Source organism: Aphelocoma coerulescens, chromosome 5 (genome assembly GCF_041296385.1).
Source record: "Aphelocoma coerulescens isolate FSJ_1873_10779 chromosome 5, UR_Acoe_1.0, whole genome shotgun sequence".
Taxonomy (NCBI): Eukaryota; Metazoa; Chordata; class Aves; order Passeriformes; family Corvidae; genus Aphelocoma; species Aphelocoma coerulescens.
The window spans coordinates 27,343,363-27,368,426 of record NC_091019.1 but is presented as its reverse complement, the minus strand read 5'-3'; the positions used below and the strand labels follow the sequence as shown (position 1 = coordinate 27,368,426).

Sequence of the window (25,064 nt, the reverse complement as noted above, 5' to 3'; positions counted from 1 at the left end):
GAGAGGCCGGGGCGGTGAGCCCGCCCCCGCCGCGCCGCCGGCCCCGCCGCGCCCCGCCCGGCCCCGCCCCGCTTCGGCCCCGCCGGGCGCCTCTGGCCCGTGGCCGGACCTCACCGCGGGTGCTCCCTCTGCTGACGCTCAGTGCGCGCGTCCGCGGCGCTCCCCCGCCCGTCGGCCTGGCCCGGCCCGGCGCAGCGCGGCCCCGGCGCGGATGGGGGTGGTGGAGGCGCTGGGCGCCGGCGCGGCGCGGCTGCTCTTCTACCCATCGCTGCTGTACACGGTAGCGCGGGCGCGGCTGCCCGGGTTCCGCCGGCCCTGGTTCCACCGCATCGACGAAGTCGTGCTGCTCGGGGCGCTGCCGCTGCGGGGCCGCATCCGCAGGGTAAGGTGGGCGCAGCGGGGCGGGCCGGGCCGGGCCGGGAGGACCGGAGATCCCTGACGGTGCCTGTGCCCGCAGCTGGTGGCGGAGGAGAACGTGCGCGGCGTGGTCACCCTCACCGAGGACTACGAGACCCGGTTCCTCTGTTTCTCCCCGCAGGTGAGCCCCGGGATTGCTGGTGCCGCATCCCCACCCTCCCCCCCAGACGGGTCTCTCGTCGCTCTGTCCCGGCTCAGATGAGGCTTTAGCCGCCTCCTGCCGTCATCCCGGTAGCGACCGCCAAGTCCTGTGTCAGCAAAGACGTGACTACTCGTACTTAAGCTGACTTTAAAAACTATGCGACAAACCAGTAAAACGTGAGCATGCGAGTGAACTGTTGCAGCTGCAGCGGCAGGGAGGGACAGCGAGCATGGAATCCACGTACATCACTATACAGGAATGGCTTTTGAGTTGGGAAGAGATCCCAACTTCCCTCTTTTCCTTTAGCTGAACCACATTTTTTCAGTCCCCTTTAACTACTAGTTTTTGATGACCAGCACTTAAGTTTTCATACATCTGATTTAAAGGATTGACATTCAAAGTCTGTTTACAGCCTCTCTGAATTTCTCAACTGTCTCAACAGGTTCTGAGCTTCTTTCAGTAAAAAAACCAACCCAAAAGTTCACTGACCAAATCTGCTATGTCTGTTACAGGAATGGGAGGCAATGGGAGTGGAGCAACTGCGTCTCAGCACTGTGGATCTAACTGGAGTCCCCACCTTGGAAAACCTGCACAAGGGCGTGGAGTTCATCCTGAGACACCGAGCCCGCGGTAACAGCGTCTATGTGCACTGCAAGGCAGGGCGCTCCCGCAGTGCCACCATGGTGGCAGCATACTTAATTCAGGTCAGAAGGAACCTCTGCTAAATGGGGTTTATTTTCATTAAAAAATGGAAATAAAATGCAGACAACCTTTATAGTTAACTCTCACTTAAGAAGCCTGAGCCCATACAGGTTAATATTCCACGATTTTACAGAGTTTGGACACCCATTTTTAGAGAGGCCCCAAAACTTGCTGTTTTGAATGCAAATGCAAATTTTGAATGATTCTGCTTTTCTTAATTCTTTCTGTGGAGGAATAGATTGAGGTAGGAATAACAAGTCACTCACGAGTGTAGGTTCAGTGAGCAGATAAACATCCATTTTTGTTGTTCATATTTTCTCCTTGGTTCACTGGAGTGGTGAGCCTTTCTACGCTTTTCCATAAATACAATTCAGGATCAAGAGAACTCACTTCAGTTTTCTGAATTCCTCTACCAACCCAACTAGGGAAATCAGCACTAAGAACAAAACCCTACCTGTGGATTCTTCCTTTTGTTTTATTAAGCTCTCCCTGGAAAATTTTCCATTAATGCTGAAGGGAAAATTTTCTCCCTAAGTGCTGAAATGTGATGGGAATACCAGTAAAGTTTTTTTAAAAAAATTTAAAAGCCAGCTGCACTTTTGCTCTGGTCTAGTGGGGCTAAAACAGGAAACTATTCACAACATGAAGGAAGAGTGAGCGAGACAGAAAGTGGAAGGCCCAGGCAGCAACCATTGCTCTTTAACTGAGGGACTCATTTCATGAATGTGTGACTTTCAGGCCTCTCTGAGAGAAACATCGAGTAAACCTAAGGGGCAAAGCAGCAGCAAGCTTTCTAACACCTCTAATATTGCCTGTAGCCTCCAGGAATGTTCCATTAACTGTTGGAAAGATGGAATGGATTTTCACTTGCTGGGTTTCTGCCTTTTCAGCTGCATCACTGGAGCCCTCGGCAAGCAATAGAGGCCATTGCCAAGATTCGTCCCCATATCCTTGTTCGACACAAGCAAGTCCAGGTCCTGGAGAAATTTCACAGGAACATGATCACTGGGAGAACTGCATAATGTAGTAAGAACTATCAAAATCCCCATGTCAGCTGCTATAAAAAATTTTTTTATGATCTAACAAAAGCTTAAGTGTTTTTCTTCTTGACCATCAATAAAGAACTGTTAACATAAATTACAGTAAAGGGGAAATAGGGCTGTTTCATCAAAGCTTTCTTTCCTTATGGCTAGTATCTTAGATCTCTTAGAGCCTCACAGTTCTTTTCCACACATCAGTGCTGAGTGGAACTGCAATCCACAGGAAGTTCAAAAATATTTGTATTTGAAGCAAAGAGAAAAAAACAAAATACTTTGTCTCAGTAGAGACTTTATTCAGATTCTTACCCAAAGGGTTACAGTGCCAACAGAGAGGGGTAGGAGGAAGTGGTCTTATTTCTGTCTGTTCAGCAACACTATGTTATAATTACAGGTGGGGATTTCCTGTACAGTAAAGGAAGCCAATGCTCTAAAAGTTATCTCCCTCTTTATACTAGGTGATGACAGAGCAGTAAGCAAGTACTCAGTTGGTTACAACTCCTCTAGGAGAAGTGCTGAATGTAACCTAAGGGTCCTGGGATCAGTTCTGGCATCTGTCTGCAAGGCCCTCCTTCTGCAATAGGACACAGGAATGTTTAAATGGGAGTATCCCTGGGGGACACAGTGCATGTCTAACTCTGCTGTGACTGACACAGCAGCAACACACAGTCTCCTAGGCAGTTAAAACTAGCAGTCTGGGCCAAGGAGGACGTTGTCCATATGCCATAGGATTTTTTAGTGGTGGATTGGTTCCAGGCTAAAATAGCCATTTGCTGCCATTTGGGCCTCAAACGCAGGCAGCTTATCATCAAGGAATCAAAGTAATAGCATGTAGTCCATCTGAAATCTAAAATACAACAGTTCAATACAGTTTCAATAGTGCTATGTAAAGGAATAGGCCCACAGTCAGAAAGCCTGTACTTCCTCTGCACAGGTACAGAGGATGGGGTCTTTACTGGATGTTGTGAGCTTGTAGTAATTGGGACTGGTGCTGAGGGTTGCAGGTGTCTTCGAGCTGCACAGCAAGATACGGTTGCTGTCTTTCTGTCACTGCACCTGTTTATGCCAGAACAAACTGAAGGTTAGTGAGCAACACTTTGATGCCACTCGTGACTGTTACAACAGAAGTGGCTGGGTTAAGTTTAAAAGTATTTGCATCACCCTTTTTATAGCGGTCACGAAAGACATAGATGCTGCCATTGCAGCTGGCAATTTTCCAGAGCGATGGTACTGAGCTCCAGGCATCCGGGAGGCATAGCCGGGTGAAGCTATCCAGCAGGGGATTGTAGCAGAGCAGTGAATCCCCCTCGGCCACAACGAACACCACATCCTTGTGCACAGCAGCGTGCATGCGCCCTGCGAAAGGCAGTACGTATGGCTTCACGTGGCATTTCTCTGTGTTGGTATCATAGCACTGAATGAGCCGGGACGGCTTGGTGAAGAAGTCCAAGTCATTTTCCTCCCCACCCAGCAGGTAAATGACACCATTAAGGTTTACCCCTGCAGCTCCAGAGACTGCCACTTCCAATTGGCTGGTCTCTGTCCACACGTTGTCTCGTACTCTGTAATATATGACAGCATTAGAGAGAGTGTCCTGTAGAGTTTTCCCCCCCAGTGAATATATTGCATCCTTGCTTGGCACGGAGACGAGGGTGTGCTGGAGCCGGTCACGGGGCAGAGGAGCACACCATTCCCAGTCTATAGTCGCATTGTTGCATTTCCACATGCGTCGTGGAATGGAGCCACCAACGACATACAGGTCACTACCATGCTTGCAGGCCGCAGTGATCTGGTGACACAGGCTGTTCTGGCCACTCACACTTATGGAGTCATCATCAGCACAGTGCAGAGAGACAGCGAGCGAATGTGTACGTGATGACTCCTTTCCAATCAGATAGATGTGGACATTTTCTCCAATCACCTGGGTGAAAGGACAAGAGTGTCAGCAGAATCAGATGTTACACAAACATCAGCGATGCTCAAGACTGAATTCTTCAGTTTAGGACCCACCTGTGGGCCTGAAGTATATAATCTGCTTCCCAAGTCCTGCCACCCTACAGCATTCAGGATTCAGAGCCTCAAAGCCTTTTCAACATACCATTCATGTCCAACACAATAAAATAGCCACAGATGTCACTGGAACACAAGTCTTCATGGTTTTATGTAAGGGCCAGTTACATCCCTGATGGAGTACAGTTGTTACGAGAGGAATGCCAAACATAGATTTCTGAACAGTTTCTGTGGTAACTGAGGTGAAATAAGTTATTTGTGGCACTGGTCCAATCACCAGTGAAAGCAGCCTCAGGTTAAAATAAAAAAAGCTGTCAGTGGCGTTGCTGTTTATGACACTGAAAGTATCCTCTCACAAGCACCATGAATTTCAATGACATTTGTATTTTGTGGCTTTCAAGTCACACCTGAGAGCAGAATACCCTGCCCTGAGAAGTGTGAAACCAGCAAGTGCTACACCAGCCCCAGAACATAAGGTCTTTTTATACCTTCAGACTCGATCGCAGAGTTTCTGAAAAGCCCGCTCGCTCCTCCTTGTTGAAGTTGATCCAGGTTTCTATGGCAACTGCTGGATTCTGAGAACATGGAACGCCATCTGCGGTTTGGGGACAGAAATGCATTTACGGTATCCAGACAAAGGTGTATGTACTCGGGAACACCCTTTTCCTGCGGCTGCCTCCCCCCAGTCCCACCACAAATCCTACTTTCTAGAGAGGAAAAACAGACACAGGTCTTTATGGATTTTGTCAGGCCTGATCAGCACTGCCAGCCAGCCAACTACATGAAATTAATTTCAGTAACTATCAGAAGACAGAGCTGCCAGATCTTAAGCACTTTGGATGAGTTTCAGCAGTCTATTCACGAATCTATGTCCAAGAGAAAGAGGACAGGAAAGAGAACTTACATGGTGTGTGATGACGACAAATACTTTCTTATTTAATAATTTATGCAAAACGATTCTGTTATTGAGAATCTCAGCACCTGCCTTTCTTTCTGGCTGGTCCCAGAAACCTATCTAGCAAAAGTCATCTACAGAACATGTCTGAGCACTGCCAGGCAGCTGACCCTCATGACTGAACATCTGGTGTTGCTGCTATCCTCTTAACATTTGGAAATCCCCAATGAGCTACTAGAGCTTTTCTTAGCCGTATGACAGTAGGAAACACTCGACAGACTGCATCAAATTTCAATCTCTTTCCAGACATAACTGGAAGTTTTGGTTAAGCCACAAACTCTTGTATTGTCATCATCAGTACATTATCAAAAAGATTTTAGGTATTTCCTTCCAGTTTGAAAGCCAGCAATTATGCCTGTGTTCATTGAGAAGCTTCCCTACGAACACTCTCTGATTTTGTAGTCTGTTCTCATGACAAACTCTGAATTCAATGATGCTGAAGGCACCAGACAAATTCCAGTGCTTTTCTCTATAGTGGAAAGGAGCGGAAAAAGTGTGGCACAAAAGCGGGTATTTCAACTCTGTTTAAAAGGATTCCCATAAGCTAACCATCACATGTAGTGCTTAAATGGAAAAAATTTGATTTTGAAATTGGTCCTAGAGTGCAACAGAAGGTAAACTTAATGAATTACTATTTCATGAAATTAATTATAATCCTTGCCACTAAAAGCTTCCCCTTTTTAATTCTCCATTAACTAAACAAAGATGCAGGAAATGCAAAAGAAAAGGATTTTTCCTACCTTTTTAAGAAGGGAAGTACTTCAGATTTTAATCCATTTAATAAGCTAAGTTGTGGCATAAATGCCGAGTAATGTGATTCTACATATGAAAATAGATGATGCATGGAAAAAAGTTATACTGAGAAATTGTTTTAATTTAGGACCACAAGTGCTAAAGTCCATAGTCCTATAACTGGTTTTTATGTGGAATCCCTAGGAAATTAAAGGTGATTGACCTCTACCGTTTTATTTCATTATTTTAGAGGGGTTTTTTAATGAACTCGCAACTTACTTTAAAAACTTTAGCTAGATAGGTATCAAAATTACTCTAAGTTTATCACAGTTTTTGAGCTATCAGTATGTATACTCAATAAGTTCTTGACTGTAAGTTTCTTTAGGTGCAATAGAGATAATTTAATGCAGTATCTGTAAAGACTCTCATATGCATAGCATCAACTCTAAAGGCTAGTTTAAGTCTTATGGATAGATTTGCCAGTGTTCGAAATAAGCCACTCATGGTAGGTTTATTTTTGTAACAGCATATAAAACACATGACACACAAAGTATAGTCACTTACTCAGTTACAAAGAGTAATTAAAAGCAAGAAAGAGGCACATCTGAATGTATGAGCTGCTTCTACATTCTTGCTTGCTCTAGCAATGATACCTAACTGCAGAAAAATGGACTTGTGACTGCAGCATCCTGGAGAGGTGACAAATACTGGCTGTACCTACTAGGGCAGCAGATCTTTAAGGATTGGTGGAAGCTGGACTAAGTTGTCCATGTGTTGACACGTCCTTCGCAACACTGAGTCATTGCATCCATTACTGTGGAAGGCTAGTACCTTTACAAGAAGGGTAATTACTGTATTACTCAAGATGTTACAATCCCTCTATTTCAGTCAAGTGCCTAAGTAATCCTAACAATTATATACAGTTGTAAATGACACTAAAATAGTCTAAAAATTGTGCTCAAGCCTTCTTACAGACGTTGAATTATTGCATTACTATGTTAAATGATTATGAGCTAAAGGGATAAAAAAGACTTTCATCAGATGTTTATTTCTGGTAAGGCTTCTTTGTTTTACTTTTAATGCAAACAAAAATACAACAAATTGTTGGAAGTTATGTTTAAAAAATGTGTAACATTTCTAACCTGTTGACTCAGGAACTGCTGTGAATTTCCGACATCCTCTATGTCCCTTTTCTACAGCTTAGATGTTTCATGTCCAGTAACAATTAATGGCTTGGGGCTTTTTCTGATAAAGGTATCCAGAATGTTTTGCTTTGCTTTGCTTAGCTAAGTCTCTGAATAGACAGTGATTATGAAAGGTTGGATCTTCCCATCTATTTTGTTCACTACTTGACCAGACTCTGAAAGTCTCTTTCTACGTCCACATCCTAGGCAGCCTGAAGAACTCCTTACCTGTAAGGATGTCAGTCAGTAGGCGGAGAGGCAGGTGTAGGAACTCCTCTGTCTCCTGCAGCTGAGACAAATGTGACTTTGCACAGTGTTTGGCAGCTGTGTAGAGCTCCATGTCACTGTGTTGATCTGCCAACCACATGACCTGCAGACAGTTTCTAACCTGCACTGTACGGGCCAGAAAACGGGAGCACTCTTCAAAAAGGGCAGTCAGCTGGTACATGTCTGCCACTTCATAGGTTTCCTGCAACTCCTCTGCCCTCAGCTTTACAGTTCCATGGTAAATATAGTCCACAAGGAGCTGAAAGACACTCTCGCTAACGTCCTGCAGCTCAATCACCCGGTTGTGGGCCTCCTTTAGGTTGGAAGTGAACATAGAACGAAAAAAGCAGCTCTGAGCTGAGAGGACCAAACGGTGCAGCTGGAATTCTTTGCCTTCCACTGATATTGTAACATCAGCAAAGAGCTCATCCTCCAAGCATAATTTCATAATACCCTGGGCCACACGGCCTGAGTGGGAGCGGTCGGTGAAGGTGTAGTTCACAAAGTAGTTTTCTTCTGCAGAGGAGCCTCCAGTCTCTTCTGATGAGTCCATGGTGCTGCACAAATCAGACCTCCAGCAATCTGTAAAATCACAATAATTATACAGCTTTCTCTCACCACTAACAAGATTATGCGGTACTTCAGGGTACAGGGAAAAATCAAATATATTGGTAAGAGTCCAGCATATTTTAGACTAAACATAAATAGCACAGCCAGAAACTTGTGCTTGAGCTTCAGAATCTCAAACAACAAATGAGAAGTTGGCATAATTAAAATTATAATATATACCAAACTTCCAGTACAGTGCACATTGCATCCCAGCAGGGCTTGGAGACGTGCATATCTTTTCACCACTCATTTCACTGACACAAAGAAATGCAGCAAGTTATTCAAGTGGAAAGTCCAGCAACCGCCCTAGGAAACTTGCAAAGCCAAAAAAAGTGGCAGCAGCATAGCCGGACTAGATGTGAAAAGGATTACAGTATCATACTAAAAAAGAGCACAGGCAGCAGTTCATACCATCAGGAGGTGTTAATTACTGTCCAAACCCAATGATGAATCTGTATCAAGGTGAACTTGTTTTTACCAAAAAGATGCATGAGATGTCTGCCAGCCATAACCACCAGTCCTTCAAGCTAACCAAATGAGATAACTGACGGCTACGCTGTTTGTTAATGTGCCAGTCAATTTCAGCATGCAAAACAAAACGTTAGATGTTGTTAGTCACTGCTTCCCAAGTAGAAAGGGGAATAAAATTTAAAAGAAAACACCTCTTAGTCGGTACCAAGGATATTTGCAGAGCTCCAGGTAGTTTGTGGGTCAGAAAAGCTTCTGAAACATAAGACTACTACAGCAAGGAGCTCTTTTTTACCATGGCTCTTGACAGCATTAGGAACAGTTGCCTACCTGCAGTTACTTTAGACTTATTTTTACAACTGAACTATGAGCCATTATGTCTCATATCACAAATTTCTTCAACTAATAATGACCATTATTTCAAGTACAATGTTTCACAAAGATGTGATTTTTTTTTTCTCCAACAGATTCAGTTACTCTTCCATGGTTTATCTTGTCAAACATGTATTTTCTTACAATTACTCTGCTTGATCAGGAGGGCTCCTAAGTTCTTTGCTCAAATTCTGTTCATGGGAAGTAGTGTCTACATCCCTAATTGGCTGGACATGTCCATCTCATCTCTGGTGATTGCCTGCCTTAATTACACTCTTATCTCGATTTTACAGTAGTTCTGGTCGGTCTGAAAAGTACCTAGACATTAGTCTGTAAGAGACTGAGGAACTGCAGTCAGCATAGAACACATCAATACTATTTTTCCAGGTTTACAAAGTATGAGCCTATCCTGCAAATTGCCTTCCACTTCTGTTAAAGCTCTTTATCCTTACAGTCAAGGTGCTTAGGAGCTTCAGCCCAGAATGCAGAAGAGACCACACACAGCACCAAGATACGGACAGATGAACTACTCTGTGCCCTTGGCATGGCAGAACCAGCTGCCCACACTGCCCTGCACAACTCCCAGAGGACTGATGCCAAGTCACAGAAGAAATGCCAAGAAGCAGCTAAAGGCTACGCAAACCTCACATCCTCCTTGCAGACACCCAGACAAAGCTCCCCTTTGCACCCATGTGTCTCTGCTATAAAGAAAGAGGCATGAAGGACAGTTAACTGTCCCAAACAGCCAAATCTTATGCTCCATGCATTCCATAGGCCAGGCTATCAGTGAGAGTGGTTGAACCAACACCTGGTACACCTCCTTCGCAGAATCACAGACTCACTTAAATTGGAAAAATCCTCTGAGACCATCGAGGCCAACCTATGACCGAACACCACCATATCAACTAGACCATGGCACTGAGTGCCACTTCCAGTCTTTCCTGAAACACCTTCAGGGACAACTCCACCACCTCCCTGGGCAGTCCATTCCAGTCTCTAATCATCCTTCCTGTGAAGTTCTTCCTAATGTCCAGCCTAAATCTCGCCTGCTGCAGCTTAAGCCTGTGTTCTCTCGTCTTGTTGCTGGCTGCATGGGAGAAGAGGCCAACCCCCACCCGGCTACAACCTCCTTTCAGGCAGATGGATAGGGTGATAAGGTCATCTCTGAGCCTTCTTTTCTCCAGGCTAAACAACCCCAGCTCCCTCAGCCGCTCCTCACAGGACTTGTGCTCCAGCTTCCCTCCTTCGTTGCTCCTGACAGGGTCGCGGACGCTACGGCGGCGCCCGGGCTCGGGGAACCCCGAAGCACAACTGACAGCGACCCTACGGTCCGGGGCGAGGAGAAGGAAGGAAGGGAGGCTGATCCTCGGAGAAACGCAGATTCCCACCAGGGCCGCGCTGACGCTGTGCAAGGCTCGGCGCTGGCTCAGTCCGGGGGCTGCCGGCGTCCCCCGCCCTCCGCGCCCACACCTCCGCGGCGCTCGCTGCTCCGTCCCCGGGCCGGCGGCCGCGCTGCTCCCCGCCGGCCGCGCCGCGCGGCACCCACCTGCGGCGCCTCCCTTCATGCCGCCGCCCCGGGGTGCCCCAGCGGCTGCTCCCGGCCCTCACCCTGCGCCAGGCGCCGCCGGGCACTCGCCGATTCCGCCCACCGACCCGGAGCCGTCCCCGGGAAGCTCTTCGCGCGCTTCCGCCCCCGGGGGAAGCGCGGCGGCGGCGGCGCTTTCCGCTTCCGCCCCGTGCCCTTGCCCGTCCGTGTCCCGGCGGGATGTGGGCGGCGGCGGCTCGGGGCCTGGCGCGGGCCGCGCTGCGAGGTGAGGCCGCGGGGGCTGTGCCGGGGGCTGTGCCGGGGGCTGTGCCGGGGGCTGTGCCGGGGCGCGGGCCGGGCGGTTGGCGGCGGTCGGTGAGATGTGTCCGTTTCTCTCCGCAGCTGGCGCGGCACCGGCGGCGGCGCGGGCCCGGCTGGCGGGGAGCTCCGCCGCGGACACTCGCCGTAAGTGCGGGGCCGGTTTGGGGGCGGAGGGGGGCCCGAGGCGTGCGGTTGTGCCCCTGCCAGCCGGCGGGAGGGCACCGAACCGCCCCACGGACGTTCCTGGGCGATGGAACCGTTTTAGTGAGCGCGTCGGGAAGGGGTTGGTCCGGTCACCCGCAAACCCCAATAGCGCAGAAAAGTGGCTGTGTTGGTAACCGTGCTTGCTCTGGGTTCCCGTGCTTGCTCTGGGTACCCATCTGCATCCTTTCTCAGATGCAGGTCCAGCCTGCTTTTTCTCTGCAAAGCTGTGCTTGGACAAGAGCTTCATAGCCCCTCATCGCCCTGGCTCTTAAAGGTTTTTAATCGTTACAGTGAAAAAACCCACCCCAACAGCGCGAGTTCTTAGAGTGTTTTGATTATGAGGGGCTTGCTTAGATGTTGACACATCCAACAAAACCAGAAAACAAGGCCCATTCTAGACCCAGGTTGAATGACATGAGCACTGCCTAAGTTCAGATTATTGTCTTTGTTGCCCTCTTTTTCATCTCATTATTTACTTCTTCATCATCTTGTTGGACAATTCCTGCTGCTCTTTAGAGTCAACAAAATTTTAGCACTGACACAAATTTCCTTCATTATCAAAATGTATAGTTCCACGTTCTGTGTAGTACAAGTATGTTGCTGTAGTGTAGTCTCTGACAGACAGCCAGACTGGTTAAAGGGAGTTACTAGTCTTCTCTCTGTAGCTTTCTGTATTCCCTGTCATAATCTTGGAAACTTTATGTTTCTCCTTAGCTACTGTCAGACCAAAAAATGAAGTAGAACAGAAGCAGCTATGTGCTTTTGGGGAGTATGTGGCTGAGATTCTGCCCAAGTATATCCAGCAAGTACAGGTAGGTGCTGTTTGAGAAATGGTTCTTGTGATGGGACAGGATCCACTGAACATACCACGTGTTTGTTACCCATTTAGAGAATGTGTTCTGGGGAATAAAAATGGTCAGAATTCCATGAAAAGTTACTGCTGTTGTTAAGCCCCTTGATCTGATGCCTTTTCATGTCTGCTGTGTCTCTTTCTTTGAGTTTTCTGCTGAAATCAGCATAAGGTTTGAGTGTTTGTACTCATGCCCTTCCCGCTGTTCTGTTTTCATCAGGTGACGTGTTTCAATGAGCTGGAACTTCTGATCCATCCGGATGGGATCATTCCTGTCCTGACCTTCCTTCGTGATCACACCAATGCCCAGTTCAAATCCTTGGCTGACTTGACTGCTGTTGATGTCCCATCTCGGCAGTACCGCTTTGAGGTAGGAGCTGCTCAGAGGTGCAGGACTTGGAGGGCTTCACAAGTACTGCTGCCTGTAGGTGCTCTTGCAGCTCTGACCACTTTTTTTGGTTTCTGGCAGTGAGAAGAAAATTTCAAGAGTTGTAGCTAGAGTTTATTTAAGTCTAAGACCTCCAGCTGCTGAAGAAGTGGAATATTTTTTTAATTAAATATTTTTCTTTCAAAAACCAAGGTAGTAGATTCATATAAATAATAGAAATATAGACTCTAATTTATTCATTTTTTCCAGTCACCAAGGCAGTATCAAACCAGGCTTTAAAATTCCTTACAGTTTTGGGATTTTTTTTTTTTCAATCTTATTGTAGTATTTATTTCTTCCCCCGAGATTATAATAATCCTCATAAGCAGCCTTTGTATTGGACTCCACCACCATAAAAGTTTGAAATGTTCCCTGGTATCCAACTTGTTTGCTGAAAATTAAAGTGTACTTTTTCTTAGCTTTCTCCCACTGATAGTAATTGCAAGAGTGATTGATAGTAATTTTCTTCGAGACAGACTATTGTCAAGGGTTTCCATCCCTCCAGTAGTCTCTCTTTTAAGATTTAGTATCTCTCTTTACTTCTGCTCTTCTACGTCAGTCATGTTTTCTAAGTCTCATAACTTTTGTCACGCTTCTAAGGACCAAAGTGATAAGCTATTGGAACCTCAGTTGTAGGAGTGTCTTTTAGTGGCCAGCTCTGAAGTACTGAATGTGATCCTGCTCATAAAGAATATTTGAAATAGTCCTTGTGTGGCTTTGCTTAGCCAGTGGTGTAATGCAAAGAGATCCATAAATGCTGCCTGTTCCTCTGCTTCAGATTGTGTACAACCTGCTGTCCCTGCGGTTCAACAGCCGCATCCGTGTGAAGACGTACACCGATGAGCTGACACCTGTTGACTCAGCAGTGTCTGTGCACAAGGCAGCAAACTGGTATGAAAGAGAGGTGAGTGCTGCTGTGCTTGGGAGCAGAGTCTTGGTGCAGAGAGGTTGTATTTTCCCAGTCAAAGTGATTCCCCAAGGCCCTCAGGAAGAAAGAGAGAAGTGTTTTCCTGGCTGCGTTTTCAGAGTAGGAGATAAAACGGTGTTTGATTTGCTTTTGAATGAATTTCTGCATCAGTTTTGCTGGCACTGTACAAAGCCAGGCATGTAACTGAAATTTTATAGACATAAGACATGCAGGTTTTTAGGGTTTTTTTCAAATAGAATTCAACTAACCTGTCCCTTTCATTTAGGTTTGGGACATGTATGGTGTTTTCTTTGCCAACCATCCTGATCTAAGGCGAATCCTCACAGATTATGGGTTTGAGGGCCATCCATTCCGGAAGGACTTCCCACTCTCTGGTTATGTGGAGGTAGGAGATACAGTCATGTCTAAAGTTACTAAGTCTCCCCAATGCCCTTTTCTGAGTTCCAGTACAAAGATGTGGCTGCTTTACAATCATTTGTCTTAAGGATGTTTCACTTGTCTGTATTCCAGAGGAGTTGTATAAAATTCTGTGGAAATTTGAAGTATCACACAAAGAATCATCCATAATAAGGCAGCCTAAGGCTAGAGAAATTGAGCAGAATGTTATGTGCTGTATACCAAAGATACTTGTCAGGGAGAGAAAGGGCTTCTGCTTTCAGCACATTTTCTGGGAGATTAAAGTTTCCACTGCAAAACTGAAGCATGAAGGACTGAACCATTCTTGATTCAGTTGGAACTTCACTTTGTTGAGTTTTTGTAGGCCTAGATTATAAAACTCTGGTTAAATTGACTCTTGCCATTTATCATTTACCTTGGTATGCCAACCACAGGTGAAATGAGAGTGTTTGGTATCTGTCTAGTTTCAATTGATTGCCCTGCAGAAGCAGGCATATGTGGTGCAGTGTTAAGACTGAGTTGAGTTTCAGGAGGAAACAGTGAAGTTCTGCAAAAAACAGGCTGTTTTAAGAAATGTAGAAATAACAAAATCCTGCAAGTGAGGATAAGGCTACATCTCCTGAGCTGGGGTTCAGAGATCTGGACTGGCACAGTGAGGATAAAGCAAGCCAGTCGGAAGTATCTGGTACTCAACTGCATTCCATCCTGGTTGTCTTCTTTTTCTCCCCCTGTTCTGAGTGTTACACTAAAAATTAGAACAACTAAAACCAAACAAATGCCATATTATAAAGATTCATGAGTATAGTCCTCAGCCATGCAGGCCCAGGATGGGCCACCTTATTTCAGTGACTCAGGAGAAATTCCTTTGTCAAATGACAAACTAAATGTGTTATTCCATGTGAACTTCACATGGACTGTTAGGCTGGGCACTCCTAATTCTGGGTGCTTAGTTGTGACGCCTGAGAGCCATGGTAGCAAAGCAAAGAGGAGGGTTTTCTTGGACAGTCCAGAGATCTCAGTAGCATCTGGAGAGCTCATTTAGTATTGAGAAGTGAAGCCATGGCAGAGGCCTGTGGGCCTGTGGTTTTTCCATGGGTAAGAAGTGGAGTTGTCTGCACAGAGGGTGGTCTGGGTCATTACTGGGTCACTGTGCACAGCAAATAAAGATGCTCCAGGAGTGGGGTGAAAGTGACTGGCCGTGTTCTTTGCGCTGTTCCAGGTGCGGTATGATGATGAAGTCAAGCGGGTGGTGGCAGAGCCTGTGGAGCTAGCTCAGGAATTTCGCAAGTTCGATCTGAATAGCCCGTGGGAGGCATTTCCTGCCTATCGTCCAGCTCCAGAACCCCCGAAAATAGAAGCAGGAGCCAAGAAAGAAGATGCCAAATAGCAGCAGAAGGAAGCGGATGTGCGGCACCATCCTTTCTGTTCTAATATAGTATTTATAATAATAAAAATTGATATGAGATACCTGCCTGTTGTGATCTCAGGAATAATGTTTTCAAACTAGATGAAAAGCACAAGGTCAGGGAATGCTGATTTGCAATCCTTATTATCCAACTAGTAGATGTTTATCTGGTGCTTTGAGTTGTAAAATGGGGGATTTGTCTTTTTGGTTTGCAAATTGAACGGAGTGCAGGCACTGCCTGTGGCTAAGTGTTTTATGAACACTACTCCTGCCAGCAGTCCTGCAGGTGAAGTTCAGAACCTGAGCACTCGATAAGAGACTGCACTGAAGCAGCTGTGGAACTTGAGCAATGGCACAGCAGTTTCTTAGCTCTAGGATGGGTGTTGGGAAGATGGTAATAATATGGCAAACAGGAAAAGCCTGGGTAAATGGTTCTAATACAGTTCCTCTCAGGACAACACAAATGTACCTGGGTCCAGACCAAAACAATTATGGAAATCTATTGTTTCCATGGGAATTAGGTCAGTGCCTTTTAAGGAGTTGCAGGTAACTTCTGATGTGACAGTCCCTCAATCTGGCTGCTTCTTCACAATCAAGCAGTCTTTATTTTCTCCAGCATCTTCAGACTGTGCAGTTTTTTTCCTGCAGCCAAAAAATACCCCTCCCTTGTCTCATAAACAAGACTCTGTGTCTTTTTGTCAGTATTCCAGTTACTTTGAGCTCTATGATACAATAGCATTACCACTTTCTTTGCTCTTGTGGAAAATACCATTTTTTTCCAAAAAAGCTGGAAAAATGCTGAAGTTCCAGTCCACCCACCACCTGTTTGAATGGGATTATGTTACAGCAGTCATCAATTAATAAAGTCCCTTGTCTTTGGTCCAGAAAATGCATAATTCTGTTCTGTGTTGGAAAGCTGACTGACTTCATTACGATCTGAAAACTATTGTGTAAGAGATTTCATAAACTAATTCACAAGCTGTTTCTAGGGATTCCCTGAATCAATACTTAAGCTTTTAAATTGTAACATCACTAATTAAAATAAAGGTTTGGGGTAGGTTAGAGTATGGGATGGAGGAAGGGATCGGACAATAGTAAATTCAATTAAGGAAAAAAAAATAAAGATCTGAACTGTATTCAAAGAATTGGGTTTCATATTTTTTTCCACCCCAGCCATGTAAGCATGGGCTGCTTAATTTTATTTTTTTCAATTTTTTTAGTGGTTGGTTGTTTGTTTTTTATTTTTAGGGTTTTTTTGTTTTGGCTTTTTTTTAGGTTTTTTTAAATTTTGTTTCAGGCTGCTGTGGCCAGCAGTGTTTGGGATGTGACTCAACAGTGTTCTCTGGTTAAAATTCATAGCATTTACTATTCACCTTAAACGTCACAGCTCTACATGGGAAGGAGAAGTGAACATAGATCGGCAGAAGTCTGGGGTTTTATACAATTCTTATTTCCATTTTGGATCTGTCTTCAATTGAGCAGATTAAATAGGAAATGAACTTTTAGTTCTTTACAAGATATTCCACAGCTGGTTCTGTTTTCTTTGCAGTGGCTCTCACAACATGTTGATGCCTATTGCACAAGACAGAAAAGTTCCTGATGCCGCTTCTATCACCATGCAAATTCTTTATAAATCACATTTCCTCTCTATGTTCTCCTTCATCCCAGGTTGCTTGAGACACCACACCAAGACTTATGGTCTATATGTTATGAAAAATATATATTTCCCAGCATGATAAGTCAGAGGGCTGATGGTAGCAAGAACAGAAGGAAATCTGCCTTTTAAAATTAATGTTTGTGCAGAAGGGGAATTTGATCCACATCAAGAAATGTCAGGCATGACATATTGTCGAGTTAGACAATATGCAAGGTTTGCTCAAGAATGTGTGTACTGGAAAAGTAGGCAGCCCTGTGGGAACAGGCATTGGCTCCAGCAGATCTTTAATATGTGGAATAGTTGCTGGTGGACCTGAATCTCTTCTCATTAGTGAAGCTTGGGAGATCGAGAAGACATTTACATCAGCAATTTAATCACCTAGGCTCATTATCCCAGGGCACAAGAAGTTTCACAGCCTCACAAAGTACTGCCAGTGTTGGCACTCTGCCTCCTCCACTGCTCCTGAGCTCCAGGGGACGTTCTGCTCATGGAGCCTACTCACTCTGGGTTCCCTGTGGCTGGTGGACACTTGCTTAGTGCTGGACAAGGCTGTGGTCAGCTTGGCCAAGCACAAAGCTGTCTTCCAAATCCTCTGTCCCTGCCTGTTGCATACTGCCAGCTTCCGTGAGGCTTGTTTGCCTGGGTTGGATTCCCCAGCTGCAGGAGGATGTGGGATAAGATGTAAGTCAGATGTAGCTGATTTACAGACACACTATTCAGAAGAGAGATTTTCTAGTACTGAAGGGACAAATAGACTTCAGGCAATGACTCACAGTCACCATGTCGAGCTGAGTAGGTTTTGCTGGTGTTTTCCAGAACTCTGGCATTTCTCCCTACAGCCAGGCAAGCAGTCTGTCCTCCCTGAGGATGTGGCTATTGACAGTGTCAGGATGTCCACCGACCTCATGGCAACACAGTCAGTATATGTCCTTATAACTGATCTCCACTCAAAATCCAGACAGGAATTTCAGCTGAGCCTGGCATTCCTGCAGAACAGAGCTTATGGCACTGCTGAGGGACAGGCTGGATGACAGTATGTCACATATCACCCATCACACTTCATCCTGTGACGTTTTCTCCAAGTTGTGCAAGGCCTGAGGGTGTCTGTTTGTGCAGTAGGTTTAGTGGGATGGGGCCCTCCCTGTCGCTTTTACACAGCTCATTATTCCTTCAAGCAGCTGAGGCTGCTCACAAACTGAAACAAAAAGACAAGGAAAGCATCCTGATAAGGACTGGCAGCACCATACCTGGAAAATACCAGTATCAGAGAGGTCCTGTCTGGTTATAGTCAGCGCTTCACTCCTGCTTCCCTCAAGGTTTTCTTACTTCTTCCACTTCAGTGACTCAAACATCACCTTTTCTGGGAGTTATGTATGTCTTTCTTCCTTCCCTGAGCATCTGCCAGACAGCCCCAGGCTGGGGAGTAATCTCCCCAAGTTCTGGGCAACATGATCAAAACAAGTGATTTCTTCAATTCTATAAGCAGAATTTCCCTTTTGTAAATATGTTATCTCACTGAAGTCCTATTTCAAAGAAACCTCCCTCCTAAAGAGTCTCTTCTGGTGCTATATTAACCACACCTTGTGCCTCAACCAGCATCCAATCGATTCCTGCAGTCTTTGATCCCTCTTATCTTGTTCTCATTTCCCATGTTCCTGCTTCAGGAGGTCATGGTGAAAAAGAAGAAACCAGTCAAGGTGTCCCTGTCTAAACCTGTCTTGTGACGTTTTGAAACTGCTCCAACAACAGATGGTATGGCCAGGGGAGTGCAGAGTGGTAGGGCTGTGAATACCTGGCAAGAACAAAATCCTTCAGGAGGAGCAGGTGCACTGCCTAACATTGCAGTCGTACATGCAGGGACTCAGTGCAGCTGTCAGAAACTCAGCCTTGTTTCTGTGCAAGTATTGCTGTACAGACAGCTAAGGAATACATTTATCACTCTGAAATTGCCTTTCTGTGGGGGATAGTGAGGTAATTCTACAAAATTCCCCTAGCTCAAGGCAGCATCCACACTGATGCTTGTCCTTCACCTGCCACTGTGTCAGTCACCTGAGCACAGCCCCTGAGCCTCCTCTCTTCCCCCTCCCACCAACGTGGCTATGCTCCTCTGGGCACTTCGGCTGCAAGCTGTTCCTAGGAAATTCTCCTGTTGGCAAAATCATGTGCGGCTCTCACAGATGTTGGCCAAAATCCTGTTGGGCAATCCTCCTCATGTCATGTGCTGCAAGCTAGAGGGACGCTCTTTCATGGCCCACGAGACATGGGGTTTTTCCGTAGTGGCTTCTAGACAAAGTCATGTGCACACTGTGGACTAAAAGGGACTCTGGCACAAAGCAGAAAGCACATCAGTCTCACTGCATACATGGGCCATCAGTGTCTGCCTCTTGAGTAGCTTGTGATTCACAGTTTAATAAAAGAAAGGGATGCAGCTGAAGAGTAAGCAGCAGAAAATAATGAAAAACGAAAGCAGCGCAGCATGACTTGATACCTCAGGCTATGACACAAACACAGGTCTTGTTCTGAATCCAAACTGAGGGGAAGAGTGGCTCTGCATATTGTGGGCCCCTCTGTGACTCTTCCATTATGTGCTGCTTCTCTTGGCTGGTGTGAGTCCAGGTATTGCCAGGTACAGCTGCAGATCCTGAAAGTTTCAGAAGATTTGGTCCTTTGCACACTTACTGGCCAGGACATTATCCCAGCCCTTAGTAAACTATCTGGTGACAGTATGTCCTGACTGATGTCCCATAACTTGCTGAGCAAGGGACGCATTCCAGCTTTACCTTCTCTCTTTTCTAGGTAGATTTCTTTCTTCCTTTAACCTGAGGGAGATGGTAGTAGTCCTTATTTACACATATTATTGCATATTCGTAAAACCCTGGCATCACATCCTGTGCCATACAGAGTAGAAATACAGAACAGTTTGACTGGGGATTTGGCACTAATACACATGTAAAGATGTGTAGAGAACAGATACCTGCTGCAAAGGGAATCAGACGAAATTTTGTCTATGTGATTTAGAACATCTAAGGCCGACTGTGCTCATTGTAACCTAAAAGTTTGCTCACAGGGGAGGACATGAGGTGCTAAAGCCTGAGCCACTTTGATACTCGGTGTTTGTTAGGTCACTGTACTGAGTTCCCCCTCCAGGGGGCTTGATACAGAACTAAACCAGCGACGTTTCTTCTGCCTGCTTGTATGTTTTGGCTGCTACTGCCCTTCCATGAATCTGCAGTCTGCTAGTCTTATCTGTTTGTGACATTCCAGGATTGTTTTCAGATTTTCAAACCCAGGAAAAAGGAAAACTGAAAATGAAGCCAAGGAGGCGAGTGGAAGGGTCATAGTATGTGGCAGAGGCACAGTGCAGAGATGGAAGGGACTAAGGGCCCCTCCCTTCTTCAGAGGCAAACACATGCAGTGAAATTTCTTGCAACTAACAGTTTCCTATAATCGCTGCAGTGGAAAGTCAGTCTTTGAAAAGAAAGCTTAAACAATTCTGCCAAAACCATCACAACAAAGTGTTCCAAGTTTCCAAAATACGATGGAAAATATCCTTCGGGGTTAGCAAGTTGAACTGCAAGCCCTTCCCAGGGCTGTGACCAGAAACACAGAAAGATGGATCCATTCCAGGAGAGGCTGCTGGGACCCGGAGCAGCAAGGGAAGACGCCACAGCGAGCTGCTGTGGCTCCATCGCGGCACTGTGGCGGAGCGGGCGGCAGCTGCTCCGGCTGTGCGGCCATGGCCCAGGCACAGCTCGGCTCCTGGCTGCTCCTGTGCGTGTTTGCTGCATCCCAGAGGCTGACAGGTAGGAAGAACATCTGCTAGCGACACGGCTCCTTGGCTTGGCACACCTTTGTGCAGTGCCATTTGTGGGATGCTTTGCCGCTCCTTCAAATGTGGCCCGGAGCCTCAGGCAGCTGCACTGGCACGGGAGAGAGCTGGAGTCCAGCTGGGGCGGTTTGCTGGTGGGGGTACTGGTACCTGCTGCTGTGTTCGGCGGCAAGGGGAGGATTTTCTTGGGTCTCCACTGAAAAAAAGACTCCTGCAAGACTGTTTGTGGATTTTCCATATGCTTTTTGGGAAAAAAAAAAAAACCAAAACCACCCAACCCTGTTGAGTGATAAAATAAGTAAGGAAGGATTTTCCCTTCCCCAGAGGATATTTATGTTATTATTTCAATACATTATTTGTTATGTTTGCTAAATTTTTCTCTACTCAAAAATCTACTGCTGTGTATATTTATGAGGCAGCTACTAATAACAGCAGTTTGGCACCTATTCAACAAATGCACTGACTTTGCAGCCAGTCAAGCATCCCTCAGGAGAGGGATCTGTGAACCTTTTTATATAAAAAAGGAGGATCAGTTGGTAGAGACAAGAACAGCAAAGAAATTTTCAGATGATATGTTTTCACCTGAGCTAAAATGCTGGTACATCTATGGAGGAGTAGGAAAGAGAAGCTACATCCCTGCTCACATTCCAAAGCCACAGCTGGCTTGGATCACAGAGCCTGCAGCTGTGCAGAGAAACAAACCTCTGCATCCTGCAGGCTGGCAGTGCACTTCTCCAAGCAGCTCCTACATCTCCCTGAAAAGCTCCAATCAAAAATGGAAATTGGGAAATGGCTTTTGGTGGCAGTCATCATACATGTATAGTACTAAATAATTTTTTCTACTTTTTTATATGCACCTGCTGATGTTGACTCTCAAGTATTCAATGTAAATCCTCATTTTTTTTAATATAAAAAAGCCTTCATCCATTTAAAAGTGAAAAAAATCCCCATAAATGTGTCAGAGAGCTTACTATTTTATATGAGCTTTTTCCATTTCATGTTTCTTAACCCAAAGGATGAGTTTGTAAGAAGTAGAAGAGGGTCTTGACTACCTCACGACACTGATATTACACAGGAGGGAGGGGATGCAGCCTCTCTCTCACAGTCCTGGACCAAGACTGCTTGTGTCTCCTTTTTCACACACACACACAAATAAATAAAATAAATGCAGACAGTTACAGCACTGTAAGTATTAGGAAATGAAAATTGAAGAATTCTTAGGATTAACATGACTTTCATACTCAAAACCTGCCATTCCTGTGGCCTCAAATCCATTTTTCCCAGATTACATGATGTCACGTGTCTCAGCAAGTAATTAGATGGACATCAAATGAGCCATAATGGATCTGGCAAGGTTTCTTTCACCCTCACAATCCTCCAGCAGCAGAAGGTTAGGGAAGAAGTATAAAACCAGGATAAGCATCGGTGTATGTTCCTACCAGCAGCTTGAGGAGCCTTCCAGCACCCTCCTTCCATTAGGCAGCATTACTTTCTCCAGCAAAAACTGCCACACAAGCAAACCCCATCAGCTCAGACCCCATCCATTCTCAGTGTGAGAGGCTTCCTTGCTGCCTGTCAAAGCAGTGCCTTCACTGCTGTACGCTTTAGCTCTGTTGGCAGGACTAAGGGCTGTGATATCCAAAACCTCGCCTCAACCACTGCTGCTTCTCTTAAAAAGCTTGTTTTGCTTATCAAAATCCCGTGGTCAGCATCTGTCATATTTGGCAAGCTGAGTGGTAGCTCAGGAATGTTGAAGACGTTATTGACAATCAAATGGCAAAAACAGTAAACAGGAATGTCTTGTGCTACCAAGTTCTGTCTGATGTCTTCCAGATGAACATCATCACAGCGGCACCAACTCACCCCGTCGTGGCCCAGAGGACGCTGGCATCATGTTAGAGGTCTCCTGAGCACTGGGGGCCCTGGGCCGAGGCACTGTTAGTGCCCATGCTCCCACCTGCCTGCACGTAAAAACTCACCTGTTCTGTTTGTTCTCATCCCTGACGGATTTTGGGAGTCCCTGGAGAACGCCTCGGCGATGCCTAATGCTCCCTCCCACTGCGGGGTGCAGCCGAAGGGGGCTCTGCCGCACTCCGTGGCACCTCACGGCGTGTCCGCGGTGGGACACGGGACCATCCCCGCTGGGTTTGGTGACTGCCCCGCAAGCGGCCAAGCCCCGGCCCGAGGCGGCCGCACCGGGGAGCTGCTGCAGGCGGGACTGCGGGGGGACAGGAGGGCGGGAGCCGAGAGCTGCACAGGTCCCACGGGGAAACGAGCTGTGGAGCCGGTCAGAAACGGGGTGTGGGGCTGGCGGAGAAGGACATGGAGTCCTAGGACTAGGCGGCTCGGGAGGGAGCGGCCGCCTCTGGGCCCGCCCGAGATCTGGCAGCACTGCGGATGGCTTTGGTTTGCAGCCCGTTTGTGACTGATGGAGCTGTGCTGGGCTTTCCGTGAGAATGCTGCTCCTCTCTTCCAGGTGCTCTGGGGAAGGCTGGATATTCAGGCCAACGGGACAATCCGGCTGCGGGATGAAGAGCTGGCCTCCCTACGCCCAGCACGGCGGTTCCTGCAGGTTTTGGAGGAGGACGTTCCCAAAACACCGGCAGAGATTGAGCAGCATCTGACATATTATTCACTGACTGACACCCCCTTGCCTCCAACAGAGTTTGACCGCCTCCTTTTCACCAGTGTTTACAGTGCCTACCAGGTTCGCTCCGTGCAAGGTCTGGATAAAACCCTCTGGATTCGCTTTTTCTCTCAGCTGGTGGATGAAATCTTTCGTGACCTGTGCAAGGGGCTCTGCCCTGCAAATACCACTCTCCTCCAGGCTTCCTGGCCTTGGAAGGAGAAGCCTTCACATTTAGCGTCCCTGAAACATTTCTATCGCTCTAACCTGCCCAGGACCAAGAGAGACACCTCACGAGGGAACCCACCATAGGAAGGGACACACCCGGCTTCAGCTGCATACTTGGTTATTTTCAATGCTTTCCATAGCGTGCAGGACTTTGTATAAATATGCCACACCTTTTTGTCCTGCTTTCTGCACTGTGCTGGCAACCCTCTAAGGATTTATGCACAGGCTGTCATTTTTAAATGAAAAAAGGACAAAAGTGTAAAGCGCATTTCTCCCTTTCCTGATTTTTTGCTAAGTGGGCTGTGCCGAAGGGGGCAGTGCTATTTAGAATTCTTATCTGTCTTGATCACTGACGTTACTGGAGAGATGGCTTGGAAGTATTTTTCCAGGATATCTTGCTGGTGTCATAGCTGACTTCATTTCAAATAATTCAGTTCACCCTCCTTATATTCTCCCTGTGGTTTCAGACAAATACAAGATCTTTTCTCCTCTCCAGTAAGCAGCTAAGCAGGTTTTGTTATGTTTCATGACATAGGTCACGTATTTAATTTCATTTTGCACCTCATGTGGCATCATATTTTATGTGTCAATAGCAATTTCCCATTCATATATTCATTATTCTTTAAAAAGCAACCTGAAAATGTATGTATTCTATGAAGCTTTCTAGTATTTGCATATCATATTTACACGTATACACAGCTTTATTTCAGTTATCATTTTGGAATATACTTTCTGAAATCTCATTTAAATTCTGAAGGATCGTGACCTAGTTATTTCTTCCGCAGATTTTGCCTTTCTTCTATACAGTCTGGTTTGTTTTTTTTTTTTTTTTGTACAGCTATGGCACTTTACAAGCCAAACATAATAAAGACACAATCTCTATCTTCAAAATCAGAAATATAATTATTTTATAGAAGGACATCATTAACATTTCTCTGTCTTAAACACTGCAGTGTGGAATTAAATAAATGCATTTATCTGCTCAGGAGGGTTTTGACTTTAGTTCTTGTTGTTTCTACCAGATTTCCTGCTGCCACTACAGATACATTAATTTTGAACATTCATTGCATGTGCTTAGACAATGGGATCCATAATTCCCTTTCTATCAATATAATTTTTCCATGCTCAACAAAAGAGGCATGTGTGACCTTCAAAGTGGGAACTGTTAGCTTTTGACCTAGTTAATCTTCTTCCAAGCCACTGTAGCCCAACAGATGGTGAGGAGAAATGGTAAGGCAGGAACAAGAAGCCTGAAAGCAAGATGCCACAGACAATGGTTTTAGAGGTCAGGTTAGGGTTATGACAGAAGGAGATAGATTTAAAGCAGGTGGTTTGTTGCTGGGTTTTTGTTTTGTGCATTTATTTGTTTCATTTTGGTTTGTGCTTTGGGGTTCTTTTTGTTTGTATCTTTATTTGTTTTCCACCCAAAAGGACATAGGAATTAAAATTAGAATTTTATTTGAAGTAAAACTTCTTGTCTCAACTAATGTTCTATTATTCTTGTGGTGGATTTTTACATACCTCCAATCTCTACCCTTCATTATTTTGCCAAATATGCCTCCAGTCTTTAATTTGCAGGACATGTATGGAGCGACAGAGGCAGTGAGCAGCTGCATGCAAGTCCAGTTTGAGCAGAGAATATCATCAAAAAGCTGGGCTGAGATGGCACTAGTGCATGAAAATACTGTCTTGCTGGAGAAGGTACAGCCTGAGCCATACAAATATATGGATAAAGGCTGAGTGGGTTGGCTTCTGACTCAGATGCAAACACAC

General features: G+C 45.8%; 4 protein-coding genes across 7 annotated transcripts; 3 read left to right on the top strand and 1 right to left on the bottom strand.

Moving 5' to 3' along the window:
* Positions 1-88: 88 nt before the first annotated feature.
* PTPMT1 (protein tyrosine phosphatase mitochondrial 1) lies at positions 89-2,408 on the top strand. The gene is made up of 4 exons (XM_069017211.1): positions 89-382; positions 458-538; positions 1,072-1,263; positions 2,152-2,408. The coding sequence occupies exons 1-4, from the start codon at positions 212-214 to the stop codon at positions 2,281-2,283; spliced, it is 576 nt and encodes a 191-aa protein (XP_068873312.1). The 5' UTR covers positions 89-211; the 3' UTR covers positions 2,284-2,408.
* Positions 2,409-2,570: 162 nt separating this feature from the next.
* Positions 2,571-22,492, bottom strand: KBTBD4 (kelch repeat and BTB domain containing 4). Of its 3 annotated transcripts, none has more exons than XM_069017206.1 (4): positions 22,417-22,492; positions 7,408-8,028; positions 4,797-4,903; positions 2,571-4,219 (listed from the first exon to the last, which is right to left on the bottom strand). In XM_069017206.1, exons 1-4 carry the CDS (start codon positions 22,433-22,435, stop codon positions 3,359-3,361), a joined length of 1,608 nt encoding a protein of 535 aa, XP_068873307.1. In that variant the 5' UTR covers positions 22,436-22,492; the 3' UTR covers positions 2,571-3,358. The 3 variants fall into 3 exon arrangements, with proteins under 3 accessions (XP_068873307.1, XP_068873306.1, XP_068873308.1); XM_069017205.1 differs by lacking the exon at positions 22,417-22,492 and adding an exon at positions 10,442-10,582; XM_069017207.1 differs by lacking the exon at positions 22,417-22,492 and adding an exon at positions 10,504-10,582.
* NDUFS3 (NADH:ubiquinone oxidoreductase core subunit S3) lies at positions 10,607-15,013 on the top strand. Its single transcript, XM_069017208.1, has 7 exons — positions 10,607-10,706; positions 10,823-10,885; positions 11,660-11,757; positions 12,016-12,165; positions 13,001-13,126; positions 13,416-13,535; positions 14,766-15,013. The coding sequence occupies exons 1-7, from the start codon at positions 10,661-10,663 to the stop codon at positions 14,931-14,933; spliced, it is 771 nt and encodes a 256-aa protein (XP_068873309.1). The 5' UTR covers positions 10,607-10,660; the 3' UTR covers positions 14,934-15,013.
* Positions 20,235-24,727, top strand: FAM180B (family with sequence similarity 180 member B). Of its 2 annotated transcripts, none has more exons than XM_069017209.1 (3): positions 20,235-20,411; positions 22,271-22,338; positions 22,914-24,727. In XM_069017209.1, exons 1-3 carry the CDS (start codon positions 20,345-20,347, stop codon positions 23,373-23,375), a joined length of 597 nt encoding a protein of 198 aa, XP_068873310.1. In that variant the 5' UTR covers positions 20,235-20,344; the 3' UTR covers positions 23,376-24,727. The 2 variants fall into 2 exon arrangements, 1 of the variants encoding a protein (XP_068873310.1); XR_011151372.1 differs by having other exon boundaries at positions 20,382-20,411; positions 22,271-22,404; positions 22,914-22,999.
* Positions 24,728-25,064: the final 337 nt, after the last annotated feature.

Bases quoted from the DNA above. Each gene is read 5' to 3' on its own strand.
- PTPMT1 (XM_069017211.1), top strand. From the start codon at position 212: ATGGGGGTGGTGGAGGCGCTGGGCGCCGGCGCGGCGCGGCTGCTCTTC. The intron at 383-457 runs GTAAGGTGGGCG...CTGTGCCCGCAG, and splicing joins TGCGGGGCCGCATCCGCAGG to CTGGTGGCGGAGGAGAACGT. The intron at 1,264-2,151 runs GTCAGAAGGAAC...CTGCCTTTTCAG, and splicing joins TGGCAGCATACTTAATTCAG to CTGCATCACTGGAGCCCTCG.
- KBTBD4 (XM_069017206.1), bottom strand. The intron at 4,904-7,407 runs GTAAGGAGTTCT...CCCAAACCGCAG, and splicing joins ACTGACTGACATCCTTACAG to ATGGCGTTCCATGTTCTCAG. The intron at 4,220-4,796 runs GTATAAAAAGAC...CCTTTCACCCAG, and splicing joins CTCTGCGATCGAGTCTGAAG to GTGATTGGAGAAAATGTCCA.
- FAM180B (XM_069017209.1), top strand. From the start codon at position 20,345: ATGGCCCAGGCACAGCTCGGCTCCTGGCTGCTCCTGTGCGTGTTTGCT. The intron at 20,412-22,270 runs GTAGGAAGAACA...GATGTCTTCCAG, and splicing joins TGCATCCCAGAGGCTGACAG to ATGAACATCATCACAGCGGC. The intron at 22,339-22,913 runs GTCTCCTGAGCA...CCTCTCTTCCAG, and splicing joins ACGCTGGCATCATGTTAGAG to GTGCTCTGGGGAAGGCTGGA.
- NDUFS3 (XM_069017208.1), top strand. From the start codon at position 10,661: ATGTGGGCGGCGGCGGCTCGGGGCCTGGCGCGGGCCGCGCTGCGAG. The intron at 12,166-13,000 runs GTAGGAGCTGCT...CCTCTGCTTCAG, and splicing joins CTCGGCAGTACCGCTTTGAG to ATTGTGTACAACCTGCTGTC. The intron at 13,127-13,415 runs GTGAGTGCTGCT...CCTTTCATTTAG, and splicing joins CAAACTGGTATGAAAGAGAG to GTTTGGGACATGTATGGTGT.